The sequence below is a fragment of the Lepidochelys kempii genome, chromosome 1 (genome assembly GCF_965140285.1).
Source record: "Lepidochelys kempii isolate rLepKem1 chromosome 1, rLepKem1.hap1, whole genome shotgun sequence".
NCBI lineage: Eukaryota > Metazoa > Chordata > Testudines > Cheloniidae > Lepidochelys > Lepidochelys kempii.
Genome location: NC_136380.1, coordinates 347,544,168 through 347,571,553, shown reverse-complemented (window position 1 = coordinate 347,571,553; position 27,386 = coordinate 347,544,168). Strand labels below are relative to the sequence as shown.

General features: G+C 46.2%; 1 protein-coding gene across 4 annotated transcripts in view; it reads right to left on the bottom strand.

Annotated features, from left to right (window-relative positions):
• Positions 1–13,610: 13,610 nt before the first annotated feature.
• FBH1 (F-box DNA helicase 1) overlaps positions 13,611–27,386 on the bottom strand; it is a 47,062-nt gene continuing 33,286 nt past the window's right edge. For 2 of the 4 annotated variants that reach the window (XM_073328899.1, XM_073328898.2), the window contains exons 16-21: positions 24,999–25,074; positions 19,514–19,711; positions 18,581–18,706; positions 17,712–17,818; positions 16,213–16,344; positions 13,611–14,621 (exon numbers count right to left, since the gene is read on the bottom strand). In XM_073328899.1, the coding sequence (XP_073185000.1) occupies positions 14,451–14,621; positions 16,213–16,344; positions 17,712–17,818; positions 18,581–18,706; positions 19,514–19,711; positions 24,999–25,074 (810 nt within the window). In that variant the 3' untranslated portion in view covers positions 13,611–14,450. The remainder of the gene's footprint in view (positions 14,622–16,212; positions 16,345–17,711; positions 17,819–18,580; positions 18,707–19,513; positions 19,712–24,998; positions 25,075–27,386) is intronic. The other 2 variants (XM_073328900.2, XM_073328901.2) reach the window with 2 other exon arrangements.

Here is a 27,386-nt window from a genome sequence, read left to right as displayed (position 1 = left end):
GAGGTGAGGCCCAGTCACTCACAAGTCCCGCTGAAGCCAATGGGAAGTTCAGTCAGCTCAGGCAGCCCTACTGAAAATTGGGCTATTTATTTAGGCGTGTAAATATGGATTTAAGTGACTAACGTTAGGCTGCCACCTTTGAAAATTTTGGGACCCAGCATCTGCTTAGAGATCTGGCAGGTCCCAGGCCTTAAAATCACCACCTTTCCTCCCGCTAGCTGTAAGCTATTTTACATATTGTTGGCGGCTGTAAGATATGGGTTATAGGCAGGGCTGGCTCCGGACCCCAGCTTTCCAAGCAGGTGTTTGGGGCGGCGTTCAGAATGCGGGGGGGGGCAGTCCATGTCCCACGCCGGCAATTCGGCGGCAGCTCCGTCGCTCTTCCCGCTGCGGCAGCTTTTGGGCAGCAGCTCCGCCGGTCTTCCGGGCGCTCTAGAGAATATGGTGGCGGCGGTGGAGAAATGTAAGAGAGTGGGTCTTTGACTGGCATAACTCCCTCGACACCCCAGCACACATTTACACGTGCTGAGAGCATGAGGGCATGAGTCACCCAATGCAAGGAATGAAGAGCATTCTGCAAAAGATAATAAACGTACTAGGACAAGAAGTGTAAGCCCTGGGACGTGTGGCAGCAGATATGAAGACGTTGCAGGCAGAGCGGCACACATGCCAATTTTTCCTGCCCTACAGACAGCTCCTGAAATATTCACTGTCTTTGCAATGCACATTTTGGAACTGGTTCTGCTCAAGTCAGCACACCTCCTGCAGGGAGTTGACAGTGCACAGAACTGGAATTTCATAGAATCATAGAATCATAGAATATCAGGGTTGGAAGGGACCCCAGAAGGTCATCTAGTCCAACCCCCTGCTCAAAGCAGGACCAATTCCCAGTTAAATCATCCCAGCCAGGGCTTTGTCAAGCCTGACCTTAAAAACCTCTAAGGAAGGAGATTCTACCACCTCCCTAGGTAACGCATTCCAGTGTTTCACCACCCTCTTAGTGAAAAAGTTTTTCCTAATATCCAATCTAAACCTCCCCCACTGCAACTTGAGACCATTACTCCTCGTTCTGTCATCTGCTACCATTGAGAACAGTCTAGAGCCATCCTCTTTGGAACCCCCTTTCAGGTAGTTGAAAGCAGCTATCAAATCCCCCCTCATTCTTCTCTTCTGCAGGCTAAACAATCCCAGCTCCCTCAGCCTCTCCTCATAACTCATGTGTTCCAGTCCCCTAATCATTTTTGTTGCCCTTCGCTGGACTCTCTCCAATTTATCCACATCCTTCTTGAAGTGTGGGGCCCAAAACTGGACACAGTACTCCAGATGAGGCCTCACCAATGTCGAATAGAGGGGAACGATCACGTCCCTCGATCTGCTCGCTATGCCCCTACTTATACATCCCAAAATGCCATTGGCCTTCTTGGCAACAAGGGCACACTGCTGACTCATATCCAGCTTCTCGTCCACTGTCACCCCTAGGTCCTTTTCCGCAGAACTGCTGCCTAGCCATTCGGTCCCTAGTCTGTAGCTGTGCATTGGGTTCTTCCGTCCTAAGTGCAGGACCCTGCACTTATCCTTATTGAACCTCATCAGATTCCTTTTGGCCCAATCTTCCAATTGGTCTAGGTCCTTCTGTATCCTATCCCTCCCCTCCAGCGTATCTACCACTCCTCCCAGTTTAGTATCATCCGCAAATTTGCTGAGAGTGCAATCCACACCATCCTCCAGATCATTTATGAAGATATTGAATAAAACCGGCCCCAGGACCGACCCCTGGGGCACTCCACTTGATACCGGCTGCCAACTAGACATGGAGCCATTGATCACTACCCGTTGAGCCCGACAATTTAGCCAGCTTTCTACCCACCTTATGGTGCATTCATCCAGCCCATACTTCCTTAACTTGCTGACAAGAATACTATGGGAGACCATGTCAAAAGCTTTGCTAAAGTCAAGAAACAATACATCCACTGCTTTCCCTTCATCCACAGAACCAGTAATCTCATCATAAAAGGCGATTAGATTAGTCAGGCATGACCTTCCCTTGGTGAATCCATGCTGGCTGTTCCTGATCACTTTCCTCTCATGCAAGTGCTTCAGGATTGATTCTTTGAGGACCTGCTCCATGATTTTTCCAGGGACTGAGGTGAGGCTGACTGGCCTGTAGTTCCCAGGATCTTCCTTCTTCCCTTTTTTAAAGATTGGCACTACATTAGCCTTTTTCCAGTCATCCGGGACTTCCCCGGTTCGCCACGAGTTTTCAAAGATAATGGCCAGTGGCTCTGCAATCACAGCCGCCAATTCCTTCAGCACTCTCGGATGCAACTCGTCCGGCCCCATGGACTTGTGCACGTCCAGCTTTTCTAAATAGTCCCTAACCGCCTCTATCTCCACAGAGGGCTGGCCATCTCTTCCGCATTTTGTGATGCCCAGCGCAGCAGTCTGGGAGCTGACCTTGTTAGTGAAAACAGAGGCAAAAAAAGCATTGAGTACATTAGCTTTTTCCACATCCTCTGTCACTAGGTTGCCTCCCTCATTCAGTAAGGGGCCCACACATTCCTTGGCTTTCTTCTTGTTGCCAACATACCTGAAGAAACCCTTCTTGTTACTCTTGACATCTCTGGCTAGCTGCAGCTCCAGGTGCGATTTGGCCCTCCTGATAACATTCCTACATGCCCGAGCAATATTTTTATACTCTTCCCTGGTCATATGTCCAACCTTCCACTTCTTGTAAGCTTCTTTTTTATGTTTAAGATCCGCTAGGATTTCACCATTAAGCCAAGTTGGTCGCCTGCCATATTTACTATTCTTTCGACTCATCGGGATGGTTTGTCCCTGTAACCTCAACAGGGATTCCTTGAAATACAGCCAGCTCTCCTGGACTCCTTTCCCCTTCAAGTTAGTCCCCCAGGGGATCCTGGCCATCCGTTCCCTGAGGGAGTCGAAGTCTGCTTTCCTGAAGTCCAGGGTCCGTATCCTGCTGCTTACCTTTGTTCCCTGCGTCAGGATCCTGAACTCAACCAACTCATGGTCACTGCCTCCCAGATTCCCATCCACTTTTGCTTCCCCCACTAATTCTACCCGGTTTGTGAGCAGCAGGTCAAGAAAAGCACCCCCCCTAGTTGGCTCCTCTAGCACTTGCGCCAGGAAATTGTCCCCTACGCTTTCCAAAAACTTCCTGGATTGTCTATGCACCGCTGTATTGCTCTCCCAGCAGATATCAGGAAAATTAAAGTCACCCATGAGAATCAGGGCATGCGATCTAGTAGCTTCCGTGAGCTGCCGGAAGAAAGCCTCATCCACCTCATCCCCCTGGTCCGGTGGTCTATAGCAGACTCCCACCACTACATCACTCTTGTTGCACACACTTCTAAACTTAATCCAGAGACACTCAGGTTTTTCTGCAGTTTCGTACCGGAGCTCTGAGCTCTGAATCAAATCTGAATTTGATTTCTTCCCCTTCATCTAGATCAGTGGTTTTCAATCTGTGATCCACAGACCCCTTAGGGTCCACAGACTATGTCTAACATTTCCAAAAGGGTCCAGACCTCCATTCAAAATTTGTTAGGAGTCCACAAACGAAAAATGGTTAAAACCCCTGATCTAAATACACATCCAGCTACTTCACTATGTTCATTACGTTTCCCCAGGGTAAATGAAGTCACTCACCCCTGATAAAAGAGGGATACCCTAGACACATTAAATTCTGAGTCCCCTAAATCCATAGGGTTAATAATGGATATATTATACAAGGTGCTACCTGAAATCCTATAGACAAATAAGATGCATGACTGTCCCTTATAAAACGGTGCAGTGGTGGGCCGAGCTGGAACATGATTTGTTGTCCACAAATTGCTATAACTACCTCTTTTCTCTTTATCAAAGGTTCCTGCGTAAATTGCTGCTATGTTGCACGCCCACTAACGAGTTAAAAATCAGCTTATTCTTTTATTATTTATTTTGCGGTTGGACCTAGAAGCTCCAGTCACAGACCTGGGACTCACTGTGCGAGGCAAAATACGGATTCAGATCTCACCTTAGAGATCCCACTGGAAGACTATTCAGAGAAAACACTACTTGTTCTCCAGTTTCTCTTAGATGTTAACTTTGCCACTTGCGTTCCATTTGGACAGATTTGTCTCTGCCACTTAAGAATTCTTTTCAGTTTCTGTGGGCCCTCGCGCCAGGATGTTGGGTTTATGAAGCAATACAACAGTGAGGGATTCAATTCATGTCCTTCCTCCCACCCCCCAAAAAAAGAGTTATTTAAACTAATAAAATGAACAATTGCTCTTCACAGGGAGTTACACAAACCCCCTTTCTTAACTCAAACCTTCACTTAGGGCCCAGAGAAATTGACTGTGCCCAATGACAGGATCGCGTCTAGGTTCGTGGCCAACCACAGCTGACTCCTTGGTCAGGCACGCAGGACTAATGGGTTTTATTTGGCTATCGCCCCCTTCAGGCACAGCACCACGTTCAGCAGTAGTGTTCACCATCAACACCAACGAGCAAGGCACTGAGAGCACGGCACAACCGCCGGCCCACCTCAGGCCTACCTTCCCTCAGGTAGGCCGCAATGCCTCAAGCAGTTTCTGGCCCCAGCCAGGCTCCTCTCACAGAATGAGGTCTGCTCCCCCACTCCACACACTCGCAATCACCTTTACTTGTTACAGATTCCTCCCCTCGCCCCCGCACCCCGGAATGTCTACGTGGCTTCAGCTTAAGCCAAAGAACGAGCCCGCTGGTCATTCCCCTTCTTCTACATCTGCAGCAGTGGGATAGATATTTGAGTATTTATGTACTTTTAACATACCAGGGGCCAGCTGCTCAGGTGGTGTGAATTGTTGACACTCCATTGTCGTCACAAGGTCATGAAGCTGAGAGTCTGGCCCCTGATTTAAAAAAAAAATAAATTATTCATTGGTCAGGCTACACTTACGACTTTATATGTGTTGTATCATAACCCCCCTCTTGTCCACACCTAAACCCCAGCAGCATGTGTCTGAAAGTGAATAGTGGGCGAGTAAGCTACCATGTCTGAGGGGTGTGGGTAAATACATACCTCTGGCTGTGGCATGGCCCTGTACCCACGCCAGTGTGCAAGGCAGATAGGAGTAAGGAGCATGTACTAGGTCTCAAGTTTCTTCCAGCCCCATTCCTATAATGCACTGCACCCTTTTCTGCCTGACCCTTACCCAGTCGATAGAGGTCCCTGTCCCCCCGTTGTCATCGGTAGCAGTGTGATGTTCAAATTGCATCAGAACTACTTTCCAGTGCAGTCTTGACTAATCAACACAGGTGAAAATGGATCCTGCTCCACGAGCAGCTGGTTGGCCCACCAAGCACACTCGGGTGCTGATCAGTGTGCGGTAAGAGTACCGACCTCCACAACTTTGCCCAAAGAGAAAGGAACATTCATCTGCACCAGGAAATTTCATGGAGCAGGTGGGCATTCAGTGGACTCCAGCCCACTGCCTGGACCATATCATGTGGTTGAGATTCCTGTACAGCAAGCAGGGCTGGCCTTACCATGAGGGGAACTGAGGCAGCCACCTCAGTGCCAGACTGTGGGGGGGGCGCTGCTAGGACCCAGAGTGTAGAAAATTGTGTCTGCTGCTGGTGCATATGCATTCTCCCTGCTCTAGACGCACAGAGACGGGGGAGTGCTGTGCTGGAGGAAGGAGGGCACAAGAGACATAACAGGCAGGCAGGAGAAAAGGTGAGAGGGAATAACAGAAAGCAGCAGGAGCTGCAGGGAGATAGAGGAGGAGGAGGCTCTTATGGACCTCTCTAGCACCCCTGGGAGCCTGGACTGATTAACACCGGCTTCTCAGGGAGCTTCCTGTTTCCTGCTACTTCCCTGAACCCACTTGAGGAGAACAGGCTGTCAACTGACATAGTAGGAGCCAGATAGGCCCTTAAGACGCTGATATCTTCCCTCTCCCAGGTCCTGCTACCAGCCTCCTTATTTGTCCCCTTCAATCAGGGCCAGCTCTAGGTTTTTCCCGCCCAAAGCAAAAAAATTTTTGGTCACACCCCCCCCCCCCAACTTTTTTTTGGCTTTTACACACGTTTGCCCTTTGTTTTGTTTTTGACTGTTTAAAATTTAAAGAAAATGAAAACAGAGAATGTGGAGTTACTGAAATAAAACAATTTCCTACTAGTGTACTCATTTAATTTTAACAAAATCACAATTACAAACAATTTGGGTTCAACTACACACTGTAATGAGAAACACTAGTGTCTTTTGGTGCACCCAGTTTCTCATAAATTAAAAGCATTTATATGAACTGAATGTTTCTGGTTTTCCTACTTGCGTAGTCTTTTAATAATTCAGTGAAATCTAAATTTTTTGCAATGGTACTTTCAATTGAAATTAATGCAAGTCCTGACAAAAGATTTTGAGACACGGTGGACCTCAAATAATTTTTTAGTAATTTCAGTTTTGAGAAACTGCGCTCACCAGAAGCCACGGACACTGGGAACGTTAAAAGAATGTGTTTCAGAGTAACAGCCGTGTTAGTCTGTATTCGCAAAAAGAAAAGGAGTACTTGTGGCACCTTAGAGACTAACCAAAAGTGAGCTGTAGCTCACGAAAGCTTATGCTCAAATAAATGTGTTAGTCTCTAAGGTGCCACAAGTACTCCTTTCCTTTTTTAAAAGAATGTGTAATGCTATAGCAGTGTTTGGAGTGAGGTGCTCGGGGCTGTACATCTCGCCTGTGGGCCCCCAGCCCGATCTCAGACCCGGCCCCACCCCTGCAGAGGGGACATTAACCAACAGAGCGGCTGGGGGGTGAGTCAGCCATGGGGAGGGGGGCGGATCAGGGGCGCCTGTCCAGCACCGAGCCGCCAGGGGCAGCGGGTCCCTTATTGCCCACAGGTCCTGCCCTGATCCCAGGCTCCGCTTGGCTCCTCCGCTGCTTGTGACACGTGCAGCAGGGGCGGGCAGGGCGGGAAGGAGCTGCATCGCCCCGCTCCCCCGGCGGCGGGGGGCCAGGGCAGGGACCACCCCCGGGCCGGGACCCCCATGCTGAGCCCTCCGCCCCGCCCCAGGCTCATTGGTTGACTGAGCGGGGCCGGGGGGAAAAAAGGATGGTGGGAACGCCGCCCCCTGGAAACGTGCTGCCCCACGCACATGCTTGCTTTGCTGGTTCCTAGAGCTGGTCCTGCCTTCAACTGTGTGTTGAGAGCCACTATTGCTGGCACAGAACAGCAGTCATGAGTGAAAGAAGAAAACGCCCCTGTCAGGGTTCCTTCCCCACTCTGAACTCTAGGGTACAGATGTGGGGACCTGCATGAAAAACCCCCTACGCTTATTTTTACCAGCTTAGGTTAAAACTTCCCCAAGGTACGAACTATTTTACCTTTTGTCCCTGGACCTTATTACTGCCACCACCAAGCATCTAACAAATATAACCGGGAAAGAGCCCACTTGGAAACATCTTTCCCCCAAAATCCCCCCAAGCCCTACACCCCCCTTCCTGGGGAAGGCTTGATAAAAATCCTCACCAATTTGCATAGGTGAACACAAACCCAAACCCTTGGATCTTAAGAACAATGAAAAAACAATCAGGTTCTTAAAAGAAGAATTTTAATGAAAGTAAAAGAATCACCTCTGTAAAATCAGGATGGTAAATACCTTACAGGGTAATCAGATTCAAAACATAGAGAATCCCTCTAGGCCACTCCTTAAGTTACAAAAAGACACAAAAACAGGAATATACATTCCATTCAGCACAACTTATTTTATCAGCCATTTAAACAAAAATGAATCTAACGCATATCTAACTAGATTGCTTATTAGCTCTTTACAGGAGTTCTGACCTGCATTCCTGCTCTGGTCCCGGCAAAAGCAACACACAGACAGAGAGAACCCTTTGTCCCGTCCCCCCCCCGAGCTTTGAAAGTATCTTGTCTCCTCATTGGTCATTTTGGTCAGGTGCCAGCAAGGTTATCTTAGCTTCTTAACCCTTTACAGGTGAAAGGGTTTTTCCTCTGGCCAGGAGGGATTTAAAGGTGTTTACCCTTCCCTTTATATTTATGACAGCCCCTCTGGGGCAGCATTCAGAAAAACAAAGAAAGCAAAGGAAGCTTTTCTATCTAAGCAGGAAGGAGCTCTCCTGAGATACATAGACACAAATGACAGGTTTCAGAGGAACAGCCGTGTTAGTCTGTATTCGCAAAAAGAAAAGGAGTACTTGTGGCACCTTAGAGACTAACCAATTTATTTGAGCATGAGCTTTCGTGAGCTACAGCTCACTTCATCAGATGTTTACCGTGGAAACTGCAGCAGACTTTATATACACACAGAAATCATGAAACAATACCTCCTCCCACCCCACTGTCCTGCTGGTAATAGCTTATCTAAAGTGATCAACAGGTGGGCCATTTCCAGATTTGTGCTGGAAATGGCCCACCTGTTGATCACTTTAGATAAGCTATTACCAGCAGGACAGTGGGGTGGGAGGAGGTATTGTTTCATGATTTCTGTGTGTATATAAAGTCTGCTGCAGTTTCCACGGTAAACATCTGATGAAGTGAGCTGTAGCTCACGAAAGCTCATGCTCAAATAAATTGGTTAGTCTCTAAGGTGCCACAAGTACTCCTTTTCTATAGACACAAATGACAGGTTTCAGAGTAGCAGCCGTGTTAGTTTGTATTCGCAAAAAGAAAAGGAGGACGTGTGGCACCTTAGAGACTAACAAATTTATTTGAGCATAAGCTTTCGTGAGCTACAGCTCACTTCATTGGATGCATGCCGTGGAAAATACAGTGGGGAGATTTATATACATAGAAAACATGAAACAATGGGTGTTACCATACACACTGTAACGAGTGATCACTTAAAGTGAGATATTCCCAGCAGGAGAGCGGGGGGGGGGGGGGGACCTTTTGAAGTGATAATCAAGGCCATTTCCAGCAGTTGACAAGAACGTCTGAGGAACTGTGGGAGGTGGAATAAACATGGGGAAATAGTTTTACTTTGTGTAATGACACATCCACTCCCAGTCTCTATTCAAGCCTAAGTTAATTGTATCCAGGTTGCAAATTAATTCCAATTCAGCAGTCTCTCGTTGGAGTCTGTTTTTGAAGGGTTTTTTTGTTGAAGAACTGCAACTTTTAGGTCTGTAATCAAGTGACCAAAGAGATTGAAGTCTTCTCCGACTGGTTTTTGAATAATTCTTGACCTCTGATTTGTGTCCATTTATTCTTTTACGTAGAGACTGTCCGGTTTGGCCAATGTACATGGCAGAGGGGCATTGCTGGCACATAACGGCATATATCACATTGGTAGATGTGCAGGTGAACGAGCCTCTGATAGTGTGGCTGATGTGATTAGGCCCTATGATGGTGTCCCCTGAATAGATATGTGGACATAATTGGCAACGGGCTGTGTTGCAAGGATAGGTTCCTGGGTTAGTGGTTCTGTTGTGTGGTGTGTGATTGCTGGTGAGTATTTGCTTCAGGCTAGGGGGCTGTGTGTAAGCAAGGACTGGCCTGTCTCCCAAGATCTGTGAGAGTGATGGGTCGTCCTTCAGGATAGATTGTAGATCCTTGATGATGCGTTGGGGAGGTTTTAGTTGGGGGCTGAAGGTGATGGCTAGTGGCGTTCTGTTATTTTCTTTGTTGGGCCTGTCCTGTAGTAGGTGACTTCTGGGTACTCTTCTAGCTCTGTCAACCTGTTTCTTCACTTCAGCAGGTGGGTATTGTAGTTGTAAGAATGCTTGATAGAGATCTTGTAGGTGTTTGTCTCTGTCTGAGGGGTTGGAGTGAATGCAGTTGTATCGTAGAGCTTGGCTGTAGACAATGGATCGTGTGGTGTGGTCTGGATGAAAGCTGGAGGCATGTAGGTAGGAATAGTGGTCAGTAGATTTCCGACATAGGGTGGTGTTTATGTGACCATCGCTTATTAGCACCATAGTGTCCAGGAAGTGGATCTCCTGTGTGGACTGGTCCAGGCTGAGGTTGATGGTGGGATGGAAATTGTTGAAATCATGGTGGAATTCCTCAAGGGCTTCTTTTCCATGGATCCAGATGATGAAGATGTCATCAATATAGCGCAAGTAGAGTAGGGGCATTAGGGGACGAGAGCTGAGGAAGTGTTGTTCTAAGTCAGCCATAAAAATGTTGGCATACTGTGGAGCCATACGGGTACTCATAGCAGTGCCGCTGATTTGAAGGTATACATTGTCCCCAAATGTGAAATAGTTATGGGTGAGGACAAAGTCACAAAGTTCAGCCACCAGGTTTGCCGTGACATTATCGGGGATACTGTTCCTGACGGCTTGTAGTCCATCTTTGTGTGGAATGTTGGTGTAGAGGGCTTCTACATCCATAGTGGCCAGGATGGTGTTATCAGGAAGATCACCGATGGATTGTAGTTTCCTCAGGAAGTCAGTGGTGTCTCGAAGGTAGCTGGGAGTGCTGGTAGCGTAGGGCCTGAGGAGGGAGTCTACATAGCCAGACAATCCTGCTGTCAGGGTGCCAATGCCTGAGATGATGGGGCGCCCAGGATTTCCAGGTTTATGGATCTTGGGTAGTAGATAGAATATCCCAGGTCGGGGTTCCAGGGGTGTGTCTGTGTGGATTTGTTCTTGTGCTTTTTCAGGGAGTTTCTTGAGCAAATGGTGTAGTTTCTTTTGGTAACCCTCAGAGGGATCAGAGGGTAATGTCTTGTAGAAAGTGGTGCTGGAGAACTGCCTAGCAGCCTCTTGTTCATATTCCGACCTATTCATGATGGTGACAGCACCTCCTTTGTCAGCCTTTTTGATTATGATGTCAGAGTTGTTTCTGAGGCTGTGGATGGCATTGTGTTCCGCACAACTGAGTTTATGGGGCAAGTGATGCTGCGTTTCCACAATTTCATCCCATGCATGTCGGTGGAAGCACTCTGTGTAGAAGTCCAGTCTGTTGTTTCGACCTTCAGGAGGAGTCCACCCAGAGTCCTTCTTTTTGTAGTCTTGGTAGGAAGGTCTCGGTGGGTTAGTATGTTGTTCAGAGGTGTGTTGGAAATATTCCTCGAGTCGGAGACGTCGAAAATAGGATTCTAGGTCACCACAGAACTGTATCATGTTCGTGGGGGTGGAGGGGCAGAAGGAGAGGCCCCAAGATAGCCCAGCAGAAGAATCGGTCCTAAGAGTATAGTTGGATAGATTAACAATATTGCTGGGTGGGTTAAGGGAACCACTGTTGTGGCCTCTTGTGGCATGTAGTAGTTTAGATAGTTTAGTGTCCTTTTTCTGTGTCCACATATCTATTCAGGGGATACCATCATAGGGCCTAATCACATCAGCCACACTATCAGAGGCCTGTTCACCTGCACATCTACCAATGTGATATATGCCATCATGTGCCAGCAATGCCCCCTGCCATGTACATTGGCCAAACCGGACAGTCTCTACCTAAAAGAATAAATGGACACAAATCAGACGTCAAGAATTATAACATTCAAAAACCAGTTGGAGAACACTTCAATCTCTTTGGTCACTCGATTACAGACCTAAAAGTGGCAATTCTTCAACAACAAACCTTCAAAAACAGACTCCAACGAGAGACTGCTGAATTGGAATTAATTTGCAACCTGGATACAATTAACTTAGGCTTGAATAAAGACTGGGAGTGGATGTGTCATTACACAAAGTAAAACTATTTTCCCATGTTTATTCCCCCCCTCCACCCCCCACTGTTCCTCAGACGTTCTTGTCAACTGCTGGAAATGGCCCACCTTGATTATCACTACAAAAGGTTATGTTGTTTTTTTCTTTCCTGCTGGTAATAGCTCACCTTACCTGATCACTCTTGTTACAGTCTGTATGGTAACACCCATTGTTTCATGTTCTCTGTGTATATAAAATCTCCCCACTGTATTTTCCACTGAATGCATCCGATGAAGTGAGCTGTAGCTCACGAAAGCTTATGCTCAAATAAATTGGTTAGTCTCTAAGGTGCCACAAGTCCTCCTGTTCTTTTTACGTATACAGACTAACACGGCTGCTACTCTGAAATCTAGTGATGGGTTATCTATGCACCGCAGTCAAGAGTTCCTTTATAAGCTCATCTAGAAATTAACATGCACTTAAATTACTTCAAGATGCCACTGGATGGGGCCTCACAGCTCATCACATAGAAAACTGGGCTGGAAACCAGGTTGGTCAGGCAGGCGTTCCCTTGTTGAAAACGACAGATGTGGTCACATACATGCTAATGACCCTGTGCTTCCCTAGGGCCTTTCACTCTGAAGGGGCCCCTGGTGTTTTACAAATGTAGCTGACCGAGATACCAGCTAGATACAGGGCTGGTCAACACGACTGCTTAAATTGCTGTAACTTACGTCACTCAGGGGTGTGAAAAAGACCCCCCCCCCAAGCGACGTAAGTTACATCGTCTTAAAAGCGCTGTCCACTATGTCAGTGGGAGACGCTCTCCTGTGGACCTAACTCGGAAGTGGAGTAATTATGCCAGTGGGAGACCACTCTCCCGTTGGCATAGCACGTCTTCACCAGACGCGCTATAGCTGTGCTGATGTAGCATGGTAGTGTAGACTGGCCCAGAGATCACTTCATCCCTTGCTGGGACAGAGCTGCTGGAAGCAGCAGCTGTTTGATCAATACACAGCACTGTTACACGGCCGTACAGACCTGGGAGCAAGGGATACTTTTTGTAAACTGAAGCTGCAGGGGGAATTTAAAGGTGGCAGGATGTAATCACCCCATTAGAGATCTGCCCTCTTATGAAAGGCAAAGGATTTTTACAGATAATTCCTAAAAGCAACTGGGGGTGGGGAAAGTATGTTGCAAAATGGCAATGACAATGCACCTGTGTGTTGTCCGGTGGTTCCTTGCATGCCCTCCCCTGTTCCACTCCTCTCTACCTCCAGCTGCATCTGAAGAAGTGGGTATTCACCCACGAAAGCTCACGCTCCAGTACGTCTGTTAGTCTATAAGGTGCCACAGGACTCTTTGCCGCTACCTCCAGTCTGTCATTCTAGCACTTAAATGACTTCTCTGCTTCTCTCTGGGATGTCAGAATGGGGGGAAAGCAGTGTGTTGCCATAAGGAACATTGTATTCCAGAAACAAAGGCAAACCTGCTATAATGGTATCAATTGGAACCAGATCAAATGCTCTCAGAGACCGGACATGGAAAAGTTTCAGACAATCTCTGCTCAAGTTAGGACCAGATGAAAACAAGAAGTTAATCTAGAATCATCCACGTTTGTCCTGGTTAGGTGGAGAGCAACTACATGACTTCACGGGGCTCGCATAAGAAATTGCTTTGGCTCACACTGAATTGACCGGAAACTGTGTCCCATGAAATGCATATACCCTGTAAGGTACATGAACAAATAAGACAGGGTGCCCAAGATCAGGCTCCTTCTGAGGTATGTTTCTCCTTTGATCATTGTCATAAATATTCAACAGTCAAGTCAGATGCTTTGGTGCTGTAACAATTGTAGAGTAAAAGCCCAGAAGTAAGTATGTTCCTAGGAGGGATAACCTTGTGTTTTGCTTCCCCAGATACAGGGCTACAACCATCATTAAAGCAATGCATATTGTGGTTTCATCTCTAATGAGATCTTCAGTAAATAAATACAATCAAAAACAGCTTTTTCTCCAATTAAAAAACCCACTGTTTAATACAAAAAGGCTTCTGTTTTTATTACATACTTGATCATAGCACAAGACACTCTGGTTCTCTACGATCACCATCCTGAGGTTTAACTGAAGAGCTGATTTTGTTTTGTTGAAGAGATTGATGCACAGGGAAGAGAGAACCAAGGATGAGAGATAGAGGCAGTGATGGAGAGACTGGGGAACACCCACAGATTACATTACAGACGTTCTTGACGTGATGCATGGGAAGTCAGCTATTCTTCCCCGGAGATGAGATTAGCCCTATGAAAATTAACTCCAAGAATGAGTTCTTTCATTAGTGTAAAAGCATTTTATATCATCTCCTTTAGTTTTGCATGTTCGTCTCAGTTTGACCAATGACCAGAATGCATTGGGATGGGGCTTAAATATTGCAAAAAGGCGAGGCAATCATAAAAGCCAGCCACCTGAATGCACACCACTGGTAGAAACTAGCCACCCTGAGGGGCAACATGTGGGACAAGTGTGCAAATGTTCAGAAAGAAAATCTGTCAAGTCCAAGTGCATCCAGTATTGTACAAGATACGCAGTCCGGGTTTCGTACAGTGAAACGGAACAGACAGGCACTTGGAACACACATCGCCCAAGGTACCCTCTTGTAATAGAGGGATAACCCCAGGCCTTATTCACAGCATCCTCATGAACAGCTCTCGTCCTGTCCTTCTCTTGGTGAGCTCGTCCATGGACCATCTACCTCATTTCTCCAAGGACATCAGAGACGCTATCTACAGACCTCCTCACTTCCAACACTTCAGAGCCAGATCTAGGACATAAAAAACAGCCCCTTCCTGTTTTCAAAACAGGTCATGCAGGACAGCAAGGTGCCTTGGAATTTCTAACACTTCATCGACGACATCCATGGTCAGGACCAGCTCAGGGGAAATGGTTAGCTGTGTCAAGGGTCCGAGACGCTGCTGCGCGCAAGCATGGCACAGGTAGCCACCTTGGTCTTTGGTGCCATTGCTCTGTGGGAAAAGGACCAGTAGGAAATTGTAAAAGGAGAAGGGAAGGATTGGGAAATCCAGAGTTTCTGCCTCCTCTCCCTCAGACATACTGGGCCAATGTATACATTGAACTCAGACACAGGATGAAATAGGAGTTGGGGACATTGCTGTTGATTCAGACCCAGTGTATTTTGTATCTGTCACCTATTTCTCACTAAAGAAACCCCTTATAAAGCAGCCTGCAATAAAATTTATACATGCAATTTCATTATACTGGGGCCTGATCCAGTGGAGTAAGGACTGGAAGGCTCAAGGGTCAGGTATATAATAACTATGTACTTATATGGCTCCGATCACAGGAGTATCATGCACCTCTCAAACATGGTCAGTGAATGTTTTTCCTTCCTCACCTTCCTGAGGAGGGAAGTCAAATTATCTGTTTTACAGAAGGCGAGCTGAGGCACAGAGAAGTCACAAGCCAGTTCCTCAGCTGGTGTTAAGTTGGCGCTGCTCTATGGACGTCAACATAAGGATCTGTCCCGCAGTGACTTCATGCACTAAGTCTTTGGCAGAGCTGGGAACTGAGCCAAGATCTCTGGAGCACCTTAACTCCAAGGCCATGCTACTGAGATAACAAATGTCTCCTCCAGGTTCAAACCCAGCCCTGTTTGGTAGGGGTCAAGATTATTCTGTTTATCAACCATAGTCTATGTGAAAGGAAGTCATGGGTCCAAGTCTAGAAGGTAGGTGTCTACATCACACACAATGAAAAACACCCCAGAATTACAACTGGCACAAACTGAGCCCATTTTAATTTTAGGGTATGTCGACGCTGCAGTTTAAAACCTGCAGCTGGCCCATGCCAGCTGACTCGGGTTCGCAGGGCTCAGGCTAAGGGGCTGTTTAATTGCAGTGTAGACATTCAGGATCGGGCTGCACAGGTAGATCTCATCTGCTACTTCTATGATCATGGCTAACAGCATGGGCGGCGGGTATTGTAGGCACAGGAAGGTGTTGCCTTCCCAAACAGCCTGATGTCCCCCTGCCCATGTTCCATCCCCGTCCCCATCCTGCTTGCTGTTCCCTGGAGCAGGCAGGCTGTGGGCAGCGGTGCATCCTCAAGGCCGCGCCACGCTGCCCATCCTCCTGGCGCTGGGCCGCACCACCTGCCCAGCACTGGGGCTGGGTCCACTCTGGCTATGCCGCCTGCTCAGAGCTAGGGCAGGCAGCTTGGCCGGGGGGCATCTTCAGAGATGGGGGGGCCAGCTGGCCGGGAGTTGCAATGGGTGGTGCCACCCAGAGAGGCTGGGGCCAAGCTGTCCAGCTCTCCGGGGACGGGGAGCAGGGGCTAGGTTGCCTGGCTCTCCGGTGCTCCAGGGCTGGGGGCACTAGCCTGGGGCAGGGGTCAGCGACCACAGTGGGGGCTGGGCTCCAGTGGGCGCAGAAGGGGTGGGGCTGGGGGGCTAGCCTCCCCAAGCCAGGGGTTCACCCACCACCCATGGCTAAAAGGCTGGTAAGTGACATCTCCAGGGCTATCAACCTGGCACATTTCATTGGCTCCAAGGTCACAAAACACAACTGACAAGTAGAAAGGAGAGGAGAGGAGACTCACGTAAGCGAGGGGCACTTTCTTCATGGTTAGAATCGAGTCGGCAGGCACAGCGTTGTGGCACTGTGACACGGAGCAACGAATGGACCCTTCCTTTAAGGCCTCACTAGTCAACTCTGGCCGCAAGAAATACTCCTGACAAGAGAAAGAACAAGGCTTGCTGTGAACTCAGGGCATTGGAACATGTATATTGGAACATACCCTATAATTCTCTCTTTATACTACTGGCTCTAGACTGTTCTCAATGGTAGCAGATGACAGAACGAGGAGTAATGGTCTCAAGCTGCAGTGGGGAAGGTTTAGATTGGATATTAGGAAAAACTTTTTCACTAAGAGGGTGGTGAAACACTGGAATGCGTTACCTAGGGAGGTGGTAGAATCTCCTTCCTTAGAGGTTTTTAAGGTCAGGCTTGACAAAGCCCTGGCTGGGATGATTTAACTGGGAATTGGTCCTGCTTCGAGCAGGGGGTTGGACTAGATGACCTTCTGGGGTCCCTTCCAACCCTGATATTCTATGATTCTATGTTGTGAGCAGTGGGGATGATCTGCAACGTTAGGGCTTAAAATAATCCAACCACAGAAAAACACTTCAAAGGAAGGAACTGCACCAAGACTATGAGGGCTGGATGTGCAGGAAAGGGAACACGCACACTTGTGGTAATGGAGAGAGGCAGAATCAATGCTGTATTACAGTCAGATACGAGTCTAAAAGCAATCGTCATTGAACACTGAGGCTGCACTTAAAACCACAAGGTCAGGAAATGGGAAGGGTAAGAACCAAATATCTCCTCAGATACTCTGGACCTAAACTGGTGTCACTCAGAGGAGAATTCAGCCCATTGTTCAGGGAACAATATGAATCTCAGTTTCCCTCCTTACGATTTAAGGACCATCCTTTACTCTGCTCCTATCCCATCACCAGACCTCCTACACCCCTCAAGCACGAGAGACTTTAGCACAGATGTTATGGGGAGCAAGCACTCAAAAAGTTACATGCATCGTTTTCTTGTTAACTTGCCAACGACCCATTGTAACTTCCATAGGCGCCGACTCTGTGGGTGCTCCAGCCCTGGAGCACCCGTGGGGGGAAAATGGTGAGTGCTGAGCACCCACCGGCATCCTCCCTATCAGCTCCCCTACCCCACCCCCAGTGCCTCCTGACTGCCGGTGGACCCCAGAGATCAGCACCTCCCCCTCCATCCCAGTGCATCCCACCCACCGCAATCAGCTGTTTCGCAGCGTGCAGGGAAGCTGGGAGGGAGGGGGGAGGAGCAAGGACGAGGTGCACTCGGGGGAGATGGGGGTGGGTGTGGGAAGAGGTGGGGCAGGAGTGGGGCCTTGGGGAAGGGGTGGAGTGGGGGCAGGGCCTGGGGTAGAGCCAGGGGTCAGGCACCCCCCGGCACTTTGAAAAGTCGGCGCCTATGGTAACATCCCACTCCCCATGCTCACAGATCCAAATTACAGTACCCACTGGTCACTTTGTCATGGCATCTTTAACTTACCCCAGCCAAAGTCAAAAGGTATTCTAGGGACTTTGTCATTAACAGATACTTTTTGGCACGTGTCACTGCAACATACAGCAAGTTCCATTCATCTTCAGAAGACATGTCTAGGCAGAGATTAGAGAGAAGAAGTCAGAAAAAAAATAAGTGCTACAAGATAACTGATTGATAAAACTTTGGAATTTGTTCTGGTATTTCAGCTAGTTCTAATTCACTGCTGAATCAGGATGAAAATTTAAGACAAGAGCTGGATATGTCACAGAAACATGGTTGGTGTCTCTGTTACGAAGGAGATAACGGTTAGGGGGGAGGGATAGCTCAGTGGTTTGAGTATTGGCCTGTTAAACACAAGGTTGTGAGGTCAATCCTTGAGGGGGCCATTTAGGGATCTGGGACAAAAACTGGGGATTAGTCCTGCTTTGAGCAGGGGGTTGGACTAGATGACCTCCTGAGGTCCCTTCCAACCCTGATATTCTATGATTCTATGGTACCCTGCCGTGTGTTTGTTACACAACCACGACAGGACTTGTGTGAGACATCAGAGACAGCAAACAGAACCAAAATTCTCTCCCCTTGGAGCATACACATTCGTTGCTGATCAAAGCAGGAACAACGCGTGTTCCTTGAGCGATGAACCTGCCCTTAAGTGCCATGCCCATCTCCCAGGCACAGACTTACACAAAGGAACTGCATTCCAAGTGAGAAGTCAGTAAATGACAGCAAGCTTGAGAGAGGACATTGCTAGGTACAGCCAGAGACAAACTACCTCCAAAGAGTGCTGACTGATAGGGTAGTGCCAATGGCCCATCCTGTGCATCACCTTTCCCTTTAGGGAAAAGAATGGTTCCAGTCTAAAGGATCGCCCTTACCGGTGATAAAGTGAGGCAGCCTCTGGAGATTATGCCTGGCACAAGGGACTTTCACAAAATCATCTGCAACCAGCACAGTATCAAACTCCAGGCCTTTGGCTTTGTGCACGGTGCCTATCACGTAATCTAGAACCACCAGATTGCAGGGGGGGAAGAGAGAGAGGGAGGGAAGATATCAGCCAATATATCTGTATTGCTGTTTTTATATCTTGTTATTTACTGAACACTATGTACAGATTAATTTACAATGTTCTGCATTTATAGTTTCACTTGCTTTTAAGTGTGAACTGGAAGCCAGACAGGGTGGGGGAAGTAATATCTCTTACTGGACCAACTGCTGTTAGTCTAATAAAATATATTACCTCACTTACCTTGTCTTGCTAATATCCTGGGACCAAGACAGCTACAACAACACTGCAAACTGGAAGCAAAGCAAAGCAGAGAGAGAAAGAAACACCCAGACCAGAGCTCCTGTCCTGCACTAATCCACTAGCCCATTAACCAGGACTGGCCCCCCAAGAAAATGCCCAGTTACCTCGCACCCCAGTACAGACATGAACTTAAACAAGAATGGCTTGTTGTTTTTTGATAGTCCACCATTATTCTGCCAGAAATCACTGCAAACTTAAGCCAGTATCCAGGAGATGTATTGAATGTGAATTTTAATAGGCAGGATAAGATAAGGCATTGGGTCAGACGGCTAGATGCCAGGAAATACTGACTGAATCCTCATTCAGCTCCAGCAAAACCTCACTTATCAGTGCTCCAGTGGAAAAATCATTCTGCTACAACCCCAGGAATGTCCCAGAAGGAGTTGTCTCATTCCTTCCTGGGCGCAAGACCATCTTGGACCAAGTGCACTATTTCTGAGGGGCAGGGGGAAGTGAGGTTGGATGGAAAAAGGAGAACGAAAGGAGGTGCGTTTTGCTTTACCTGCAAATGCTATAGTTGATACATGACTGTTCTTTATCCTCGCCACCAGCTCGGGAATACGGACATTGTATTTCTCCACTATTGCGATCTTCACCTCCAGCTCCCTGTCTTCAGTTTTGGCTGCATAGTTCTTTAAACCCTGGAAGCCATCCTTCTCAACCCACTTCTTGATAAAGTGGTCGTCAATTTGAAGTTTCACTAGCGAGAAGTGCATTGGATAATGTCAATACACAAGAAAGGCACCAATGGTCACATTTTTAACTTCAAATGAAATGGAGCTAGAGAGTAGCGGAGGTAACATGGTCTAGTGGGGTGAGCACTGGACTAGGACTCAGGAGTCTTGGGTTCTATTCCCAGCTCCAACCCTGGCCTGCTAGGTGAGTTTGGGCAAGTCACTTCACCTCTCTGTGCCTCAGCTTCTCCATCTGTAAAATGGGGATGATGATACTGACCTCCTTTGTAAAGCACTTGAGTTGTACCGATGCAAAGCTCTATATAAGAGGTAGGTATGATTAGCAATAGCAAGTGTCCCAAAAAGCCTAAGTTTATTATTTTTCTAAATGGTAAATGCCCTTTTGGAGATACTGGGATACTTTTGGTTTAGCAGAACAGTTTATGGGGTGGATTCTTAAAGAAGTCAAGATATTCTTACAACTATGAAGATGACCAGCGATGGAACAGTGGTCATAGAATATCAGGTTTGGAAGGGACCTCAAGAGGTCATCTAGTCCAACCCCCTGCTCAAAGCAGGACCAATCCCCAATTTTTGTCCCATATCCCTAAATGGCCCCCTCAAGGATTGACCTCACAACCCTGGGTTTAGCAGGCCATTGCTCAAACCACTGAGCTATCTCTCCCCCCCCCCGATGAGCTGCAATGGATATGCCATGTTCTCTTTCCTGACAGAAGGGATTTCCTGCTCACGAAGTACAAGTTGGTGGCTGTACTGGAGGAAAATATTCTTGGATTAAAGGGACAAGTAGAGACGCTACTGAAAAATCAGAGAAAATGAGGCATTCCTAGACAGCCAGGTTTGGGAAACAACAGGTTCAAGGGAGCATGACGCTTGCCACCCAGGAATCCGAGAGAGAGGAAGTCAGAGAGGAGGCCTGGGGTTCACAACCATGGGACACAGGAGATCATGGCAGCATTCTACACGGCTGGAGAAAGAGGAGAAAAGAAGGACTGGGATGAATTCCACACAGCTAGTAGCTTTAAATCGATACCAGGTCCTCAACGTAGAAACTTTGAAAAATACCTCTCGAGATCCAGCAGCTCCAAGGAAACAGAGAGATGTACAGGATGCGGATGGCAGCTCAGCCTAACATGTAAGAAAATCAAGCTAACCCTCAAAGAGTTCTCCAACTACCCAAGGAAAACAGACAATCCTTACTGTAGATTCAATACTAAGAAGAATCGAAAGAAAATTCTGCCAGGGACAGGATGACAACAGGATAGTGGGCTGCCTTCTCAAAGCTGAGACACAAGACCCCACTCTAAAACTGGATAAGGTGCTGAAGTCAACAGGCAAGGATCTATTGGAGATAGTCCATATAGGCACTAATGACACTGTGTCGTGGAATATCGTGCAGATAGCAGATGACGTCAGGGAACTTGAAAGCATGCAGAAGAAGAATGTCCACGCAATCTTCTGTGAAATCCTCTCTGTCCCACATGCGAAGGAAGACCAAAGGCAGAAGATTCTGGAAGTGAACCCCTGGCTAGGTAAGCCATGGAGGGTGGAGGGTTTGGGTTTCATGGAACACTAGTACACCTTCTATGGAGAACGGGGGTTGTATAGTATGGATGTATAGTACGGAAGGCCTCCATCTCAGTAGAAGGGGGACCAATTTTCTCTAACCAGCCTGTCCCCAGGTAGTCAGGAGAGGATTAAACTAATAGCAAAAGGGTCAGAAGATCTGAGTGCTCAGCACAAAAATCGAGATGTTGAGAACAAAATTAATCAATGAACCAAAGGGCATGAAACGAAGAAATTCCTGAATTCCCTGCCCACCAATGCTGGGAGGCTGGGTAACAAACAAGAGGAGTTGGAATTGCTCATTTAGAAGCATAAATTTTTATCTAGTTGGTATTCCTGAAACTTGGTGGGATGATTCGCAGGACTGGAATGTTAAAACAATGATTATAACCTACTTAGGAAGGACTGAGTGGGCAAAAGGGAAGAGGAGTGGTCCTCTATGTCAAAAATGGCATTAACTGTTCCCAATTCACTGATTACCTAGAAGAAATGATCTTGAATGCTTACGGATCAATGTCCTAACAGATAAAGCACAAGATGTGGTATTAGTTGGTGTCAGCTACAGACCACCAGATCACTCCAGGAAATAGGATGACCACCTCCTAGCGCACCTATCTATAAAGAATAGGAAAAAAAGCTGAGTGATCATGGGAGATTTAAATTTGAGTGACATATACTGGAGGTCTCATGCTGCCAGTGCTAAAACATTCTTGGAATTTCTAAACATTATAGATGACAATTTCCTAACTCAAAAAGCACTGCCAACACGAGGGAAATCTTTATTTAGACCTTGTCCTAACACATAAATCACAGAACTAAAAGTTAATGGTAGCATAGGTACAACTGATACGAGTTGATCATATTTATAATGTGCAAACTATTTTGAACCAGAGTAGCAGCCGTGTTAGTCTGTATTCGCAAAAAGAAAAGGAGTACTTGTGGCACCTTAGAGACTAACAAATTTATTTGAGCATAAGCTTTCGTGAGCTACAGCTCACTTGCATCCGATGAAGTGAGCTGTAGCTCACGAAAGCTTATGCTCAAATAAATTTGTTAGTCTCTAAGGTGCCACAAGTACTCCTTTTCTTATTTTGAACCAGATCAGCTGGAAGGAAGAATTCAATCAGAAAAATATGAATGATAATTGGGACTCGTTTAAGAACACCTTATTAGATGCCAAATAAGACACAAGGCTGTGCCATTTAAAAAAAACAACAACCTGGTTTAGAGGGGAAAGCAGTTTATAAAAATAAATAAATAACATAACTTAAAGGAAGAAAGAGAAAGTTGATATTAATGAACATAAATCAGAAGTTAGGAATTGCAGAAAATTGATAAGGGAAGCAAAGGAACATAAGTAATAGTCGATGGCCAGCAGAGTTAAAAAAAACCCGTCTTCTTACTGTCCTTAACTATATTATGAAAAAATAGAACAACAGTCCTGGTCTATTACTAAATGGAAATGATAGAATTATCAATAAGAATGCAGGAAAGGCAGAAGGGTTCAATAAATATTTCTGTTCTGTATTTGGGGATAAAACAGATTAGATAGTTTTATCATATGGTGATAACACTCTTTCCATTCCATTAGTATCTCAGTAGGATGTTAAACAGCAACTATTAAAGTCAGATATTTTAATATCAGCAGGACCAGGCAACATGCATCTGTGAGTTTCAAAAGAGCTGGCTGAGGAGCTCATTAGACTGCTAATCTTCATTTTCAATAAATCTTGGAGCACTGGGGAAGTTCTAGAAGGCTGGTAGAAAGCGAATATTGTGCCAATTTTTAAAAAATGTAAACAGGATGACCCTGGTAATTATAGGCCTGTCAGCCTGACATCTATCCCAAACCAGATATGGAGCAGCTGATTTGGGACTCCATTAATAAAGAATTAAAGGAGGGCAATGTAATTAACGCAACTCAACATGGGTTTATAGAAAACAGATCCTGTCAAAGTAACTTGATATCTTATTTTTATGAGACTACAAGTTTGGTTGATAAAGGTAACAGTGTTGATGTAACACTTTGACTTGACTTTTTGATTAAAAAATTAGAAGGATATAAAATTAACATGACACACATTAAATGGATTAAAAACCGGCTAGCTGATAGGTCTCAAAATGTAATGTTAAATGGGGAATCATCAGTGTTTCCAGAGTGGGTTCCCAGAGGGATCAGTTTTTGGCCCTACGCTTTTAACAATATGCATTTTAATATGGCTAAACGTATTCATCTAGGAACAAAAAATGTCAGCCATAATTACAGGATTGGGAATTCTATCTGGGGAAGCAATGACTCCAAAAAAAGATTTGGGGGTTGTGGTGGATAATCATTGAACATGAGATCCCAGTGTGATGCTGTGTCCAAAAGAGCTAATGCAATCCTGAGATGCATAAACAGGGGAATCTCAACTAGGAGTAGAGAGGTTATTTTATCTCTGAATTTGGCACTGATACAACTGCTGCTGGAATACAGTGTCCAGTTCCAGTGTCCACAATTCTAGAAGGATGCTGATAAATTGGAGAGGGCTCAAAGAAGAGCCATGAGAATGATTAAAGGAATAGAAAATGTGTGTTATATAGAGACAGATTGAGCTCCTTGAGTCTATTTAGCTTAACAAAAAGAAGGGTAAGGGGTGACTTGATTACAGTGTAAGCATCTACATGGGGAACAAATATTTAATAATGGGCTCTTCAATCTAGCAGAGAAAGGTATAACAAGATCCAATGGCTGGAAGTTGATGCTACACAAATTGAGACTGGAAATAAGGCATGAATTTTTAACAATGAGGGTAAATAACCAGTGGAGCAATCTACCAAGGGATATGGTGGATTCTCCAACACTGCCAATTTTTAAAATCAATATTGGATGTTCTTCTACACAAGATCTGCTGTAGGAACTCTTCTGGGGAAGTTCTATGGCTTGCGTTACACAGGAGGTCAGAGTAGCTGATCACGATGGTCCCTTCTGCCCTTGGACTCAATGACTGAATTTATGAATGAATTTAGAGTGGGACAAATCACATTTTTAACTGACAGACAGCCAAGATCCATGCAGTTTAACCCAATCACATAGAGGTTATGTTCTTACTCGAAGGCACTTCTCCTAATGGCTCATATTCTAAAGTCACTCCCATGTTGAAGGCTGCAACTAAGTTTCCATTACAACCCCGGATTTGCTCCCGGGCTCCACCTAACATCAACAAACAGAGCTTCAACACTGTAGCTTAGGTCCAAGGTACAGGTAGTTTGTTGTGCTTTTTTTTTTTTTTTTTAAGTGAATTGGACAATGTTCCTCTAAATGACACCCTAAAACTAAATAAAAGGTGTTCACCAGCGTGCAAAATGTCTAATACCTACCTCCATTTTATGTCAAAGAAATGGAAAGGACAGAGATAAAACATAGTTTACTGGACTTTTCTAGATGAGACCAAGAATCTCAGAGGACAGGATCTGGAAGCGTAAGCTGTTCTTATGACGTCAGAGTCCATACTTCCAATGCACCAGTAGAAACACAGAAATAACCATCACCGATAGCCGTTCCCGTCACACAATCAGCAAGGCACAAATCACCCAGAAGATGAACAAACAACATGATCCCCACTCACACTGAAGTGAAAGAGGTTTACATGTACCAACTGGGGCAGTTGGAGATATGGTAGAAGCTAGAAAAGTTAACATCATGGTACATAACTTCTGGGGAAGAAGACAGGAGAACATACTCACATCTCACACGAGCCTCTTCAGGTTGAAGGAGTTTCCAAATATCATGAATTTTGTCTAGTCCAAAATTTTTAGGCCCCTAAACAGATAAAGATTTTCTTAAAATTGACCTAATTGAAGGTTATACTTAAAGTTTACAAATGAGCTAGTTTCCTGCCAAAATGTATCAGATTCACTAGCATGCAAATAGGAAAAACAACTCAAAAGACTCAAAGGTGAAGCTATATTCCTAAAATGCACACTATAGTATGCATGATCAATATGAAGCTAGAAATAAATAATCTAGCCTAAAACTAGTGGATGATCCCAGATGACACATAGCAACCAACCAAAAACACACAGAATGAGCAATGGAAAACAAAATCCCAGCTGGTCATCATGTTTTGTGGCCAGGAATGTATTTTGTGGATTAGTCTGCATTAGAACTGGCTGGGAATTTTTTAATCGAAATGATTTTTCAAGAAAATGCAATTTCAATTAAAAAAAACAAAATAAAAAACTTTCCTTGGGAAAATGTCAATTTTGCAGTAAAATTTTCATTTTCCAACAATTTTCAGTTCAAATAGAAATATTTCTGTTTGTTGAACTGAACCAAAATGTTTCATTTCAAGTCAGTTTGACATTATATTGCATTTCCCCTATTTTACTCCATGGAAGTTGTAGTTCTGGGTGCTTCATGACTCTATTCTCCCATATAGCCTTGGCTCCATGGCTGGACTTCATCTCCCATGATGCACCACATGCTGTCCCCTCTGAGCTGTGGGATGCATCATGACATCATGAGGGAAGGGAGCAGAAGGAGACTCAGCCGATTGGAAGGCATGGGATGCACTGTCATAGGGTTGGGGGTTCCACGACCACCGCTCCCAAGAGAAGGAGGCGGGTGGTGGTGGTCGGGGACTCTCTCCTCAGGGGGACTGAGTCATCTATCTGCTGCCCTGACTGGGAAAATCGAGATGTCTGCTCCTTGCCAGGAGCTAAGATTCGCGATGTGACAGAGACTGCCGAGACTCATCAAGCCCTCGGATCGCTACTCCTTCCCGCTTCTTCACGTGGGCACCAATGATACTGCCAAGAATGACCTTGAGCGGATCACTGCGGAATACGTGGCTCTGGAAAGAAGGATAAAGGAGTTTGAGGTGCAAGTGGTGTTCTCGTCTATCCTCCCCGTGGAAGGAAAAGGCCTGGGTAGAGACCGTCGAATCGTGGAAGTCAACGAATGGCTACGCAGGTGGTGTCGGAGAGAAGGCTTTGGATTCTTTGACCATGGGATGGTGTTCCAAGAAGGAGTGCTAGGCAGAGTCGGGCTCCACCTAACGAAGAGAGGGAAGAGCATCTTCGCAAGCAGGCTGGCTAACCTAGTGAGGAGGGCTTTAAACTAGGTTCACCGGGGGAAGAAGACCAAAGCCCTGAGGTAAGTGGGGAAGTGGGATACCAGGAGGAGGCACGAGCAGGAGCGCGTGAGGGGGGAGGGCTCCTGCCTCATACTGAGAAAGAGTGGTGATCAGCAGGTTACCTCAAGTGCCTATATACAAATGCACGAAGCCTGGGAAACAAGCAGGGAGAACTGGAAGTCCTGGCACAGTCAAGGAATTATGATGTGATTGGAATAACAGAGACTTGGTGGGATAACTCACATGACTGGAGTACTGTCATGGATGGATATAAGCTGTTCAGGAAGGACAGGCAGGGCAGAAAAGGTGGGGGAGTTGCACTGTATGTAAGAGAGCAGTATGACTGCTCAGAGCTTAAGTATGAAACTGCAGAAAAACCTGAGAGTCTCTGGATTAAGTTTAGAAGTGTGAGCAACAAGGGTGATGTCGTGGTGGGAGTCTACTATAGACCACACGACCAGGGGGATGAGGTGGACGAGGCTTTCTTCTGGCAACTCTAAGAAGTTACAAGATCGCAGGCCCTGGTTCTCATGGGAGACTTCAATCATCTTGATATCTGCTGGGAGAGCAATACAGCGGTGCACAGGCAATCCAGGAAGTTTTTGGAAAATGTAGGGGACAATTTCGTGGTGCAAGTGCTGGAGGAACCAACTAGGGGCAGAGCTCTTTTTGACCTGCTGCTCACAAACCGGGAAGAATTAGTAGGGGAAGCAAAAGTGGATGGGAACCTGGGAGGCAGTGACCATGAGATGGTCGAGTTCAGGATCCTGACACAAGGAAGAAAGGAAAGCAGCAAAATACAGACCCTGGACTTCAGAAAAGCAGACTTTGACTCCCTCAGGGAACTGATGGGCAAGATCCCCCGGGAGAATTACATGAGGGGGAAAGGAGTCCAGGAGAGCTGGCTGTATTTTAAAGAATCCTTATTGAGGTTACAGGGACAAACCATCCCGATGTGTAAAAAGAATAGTAAATATGGCAGGCAACCAGCTTGGCT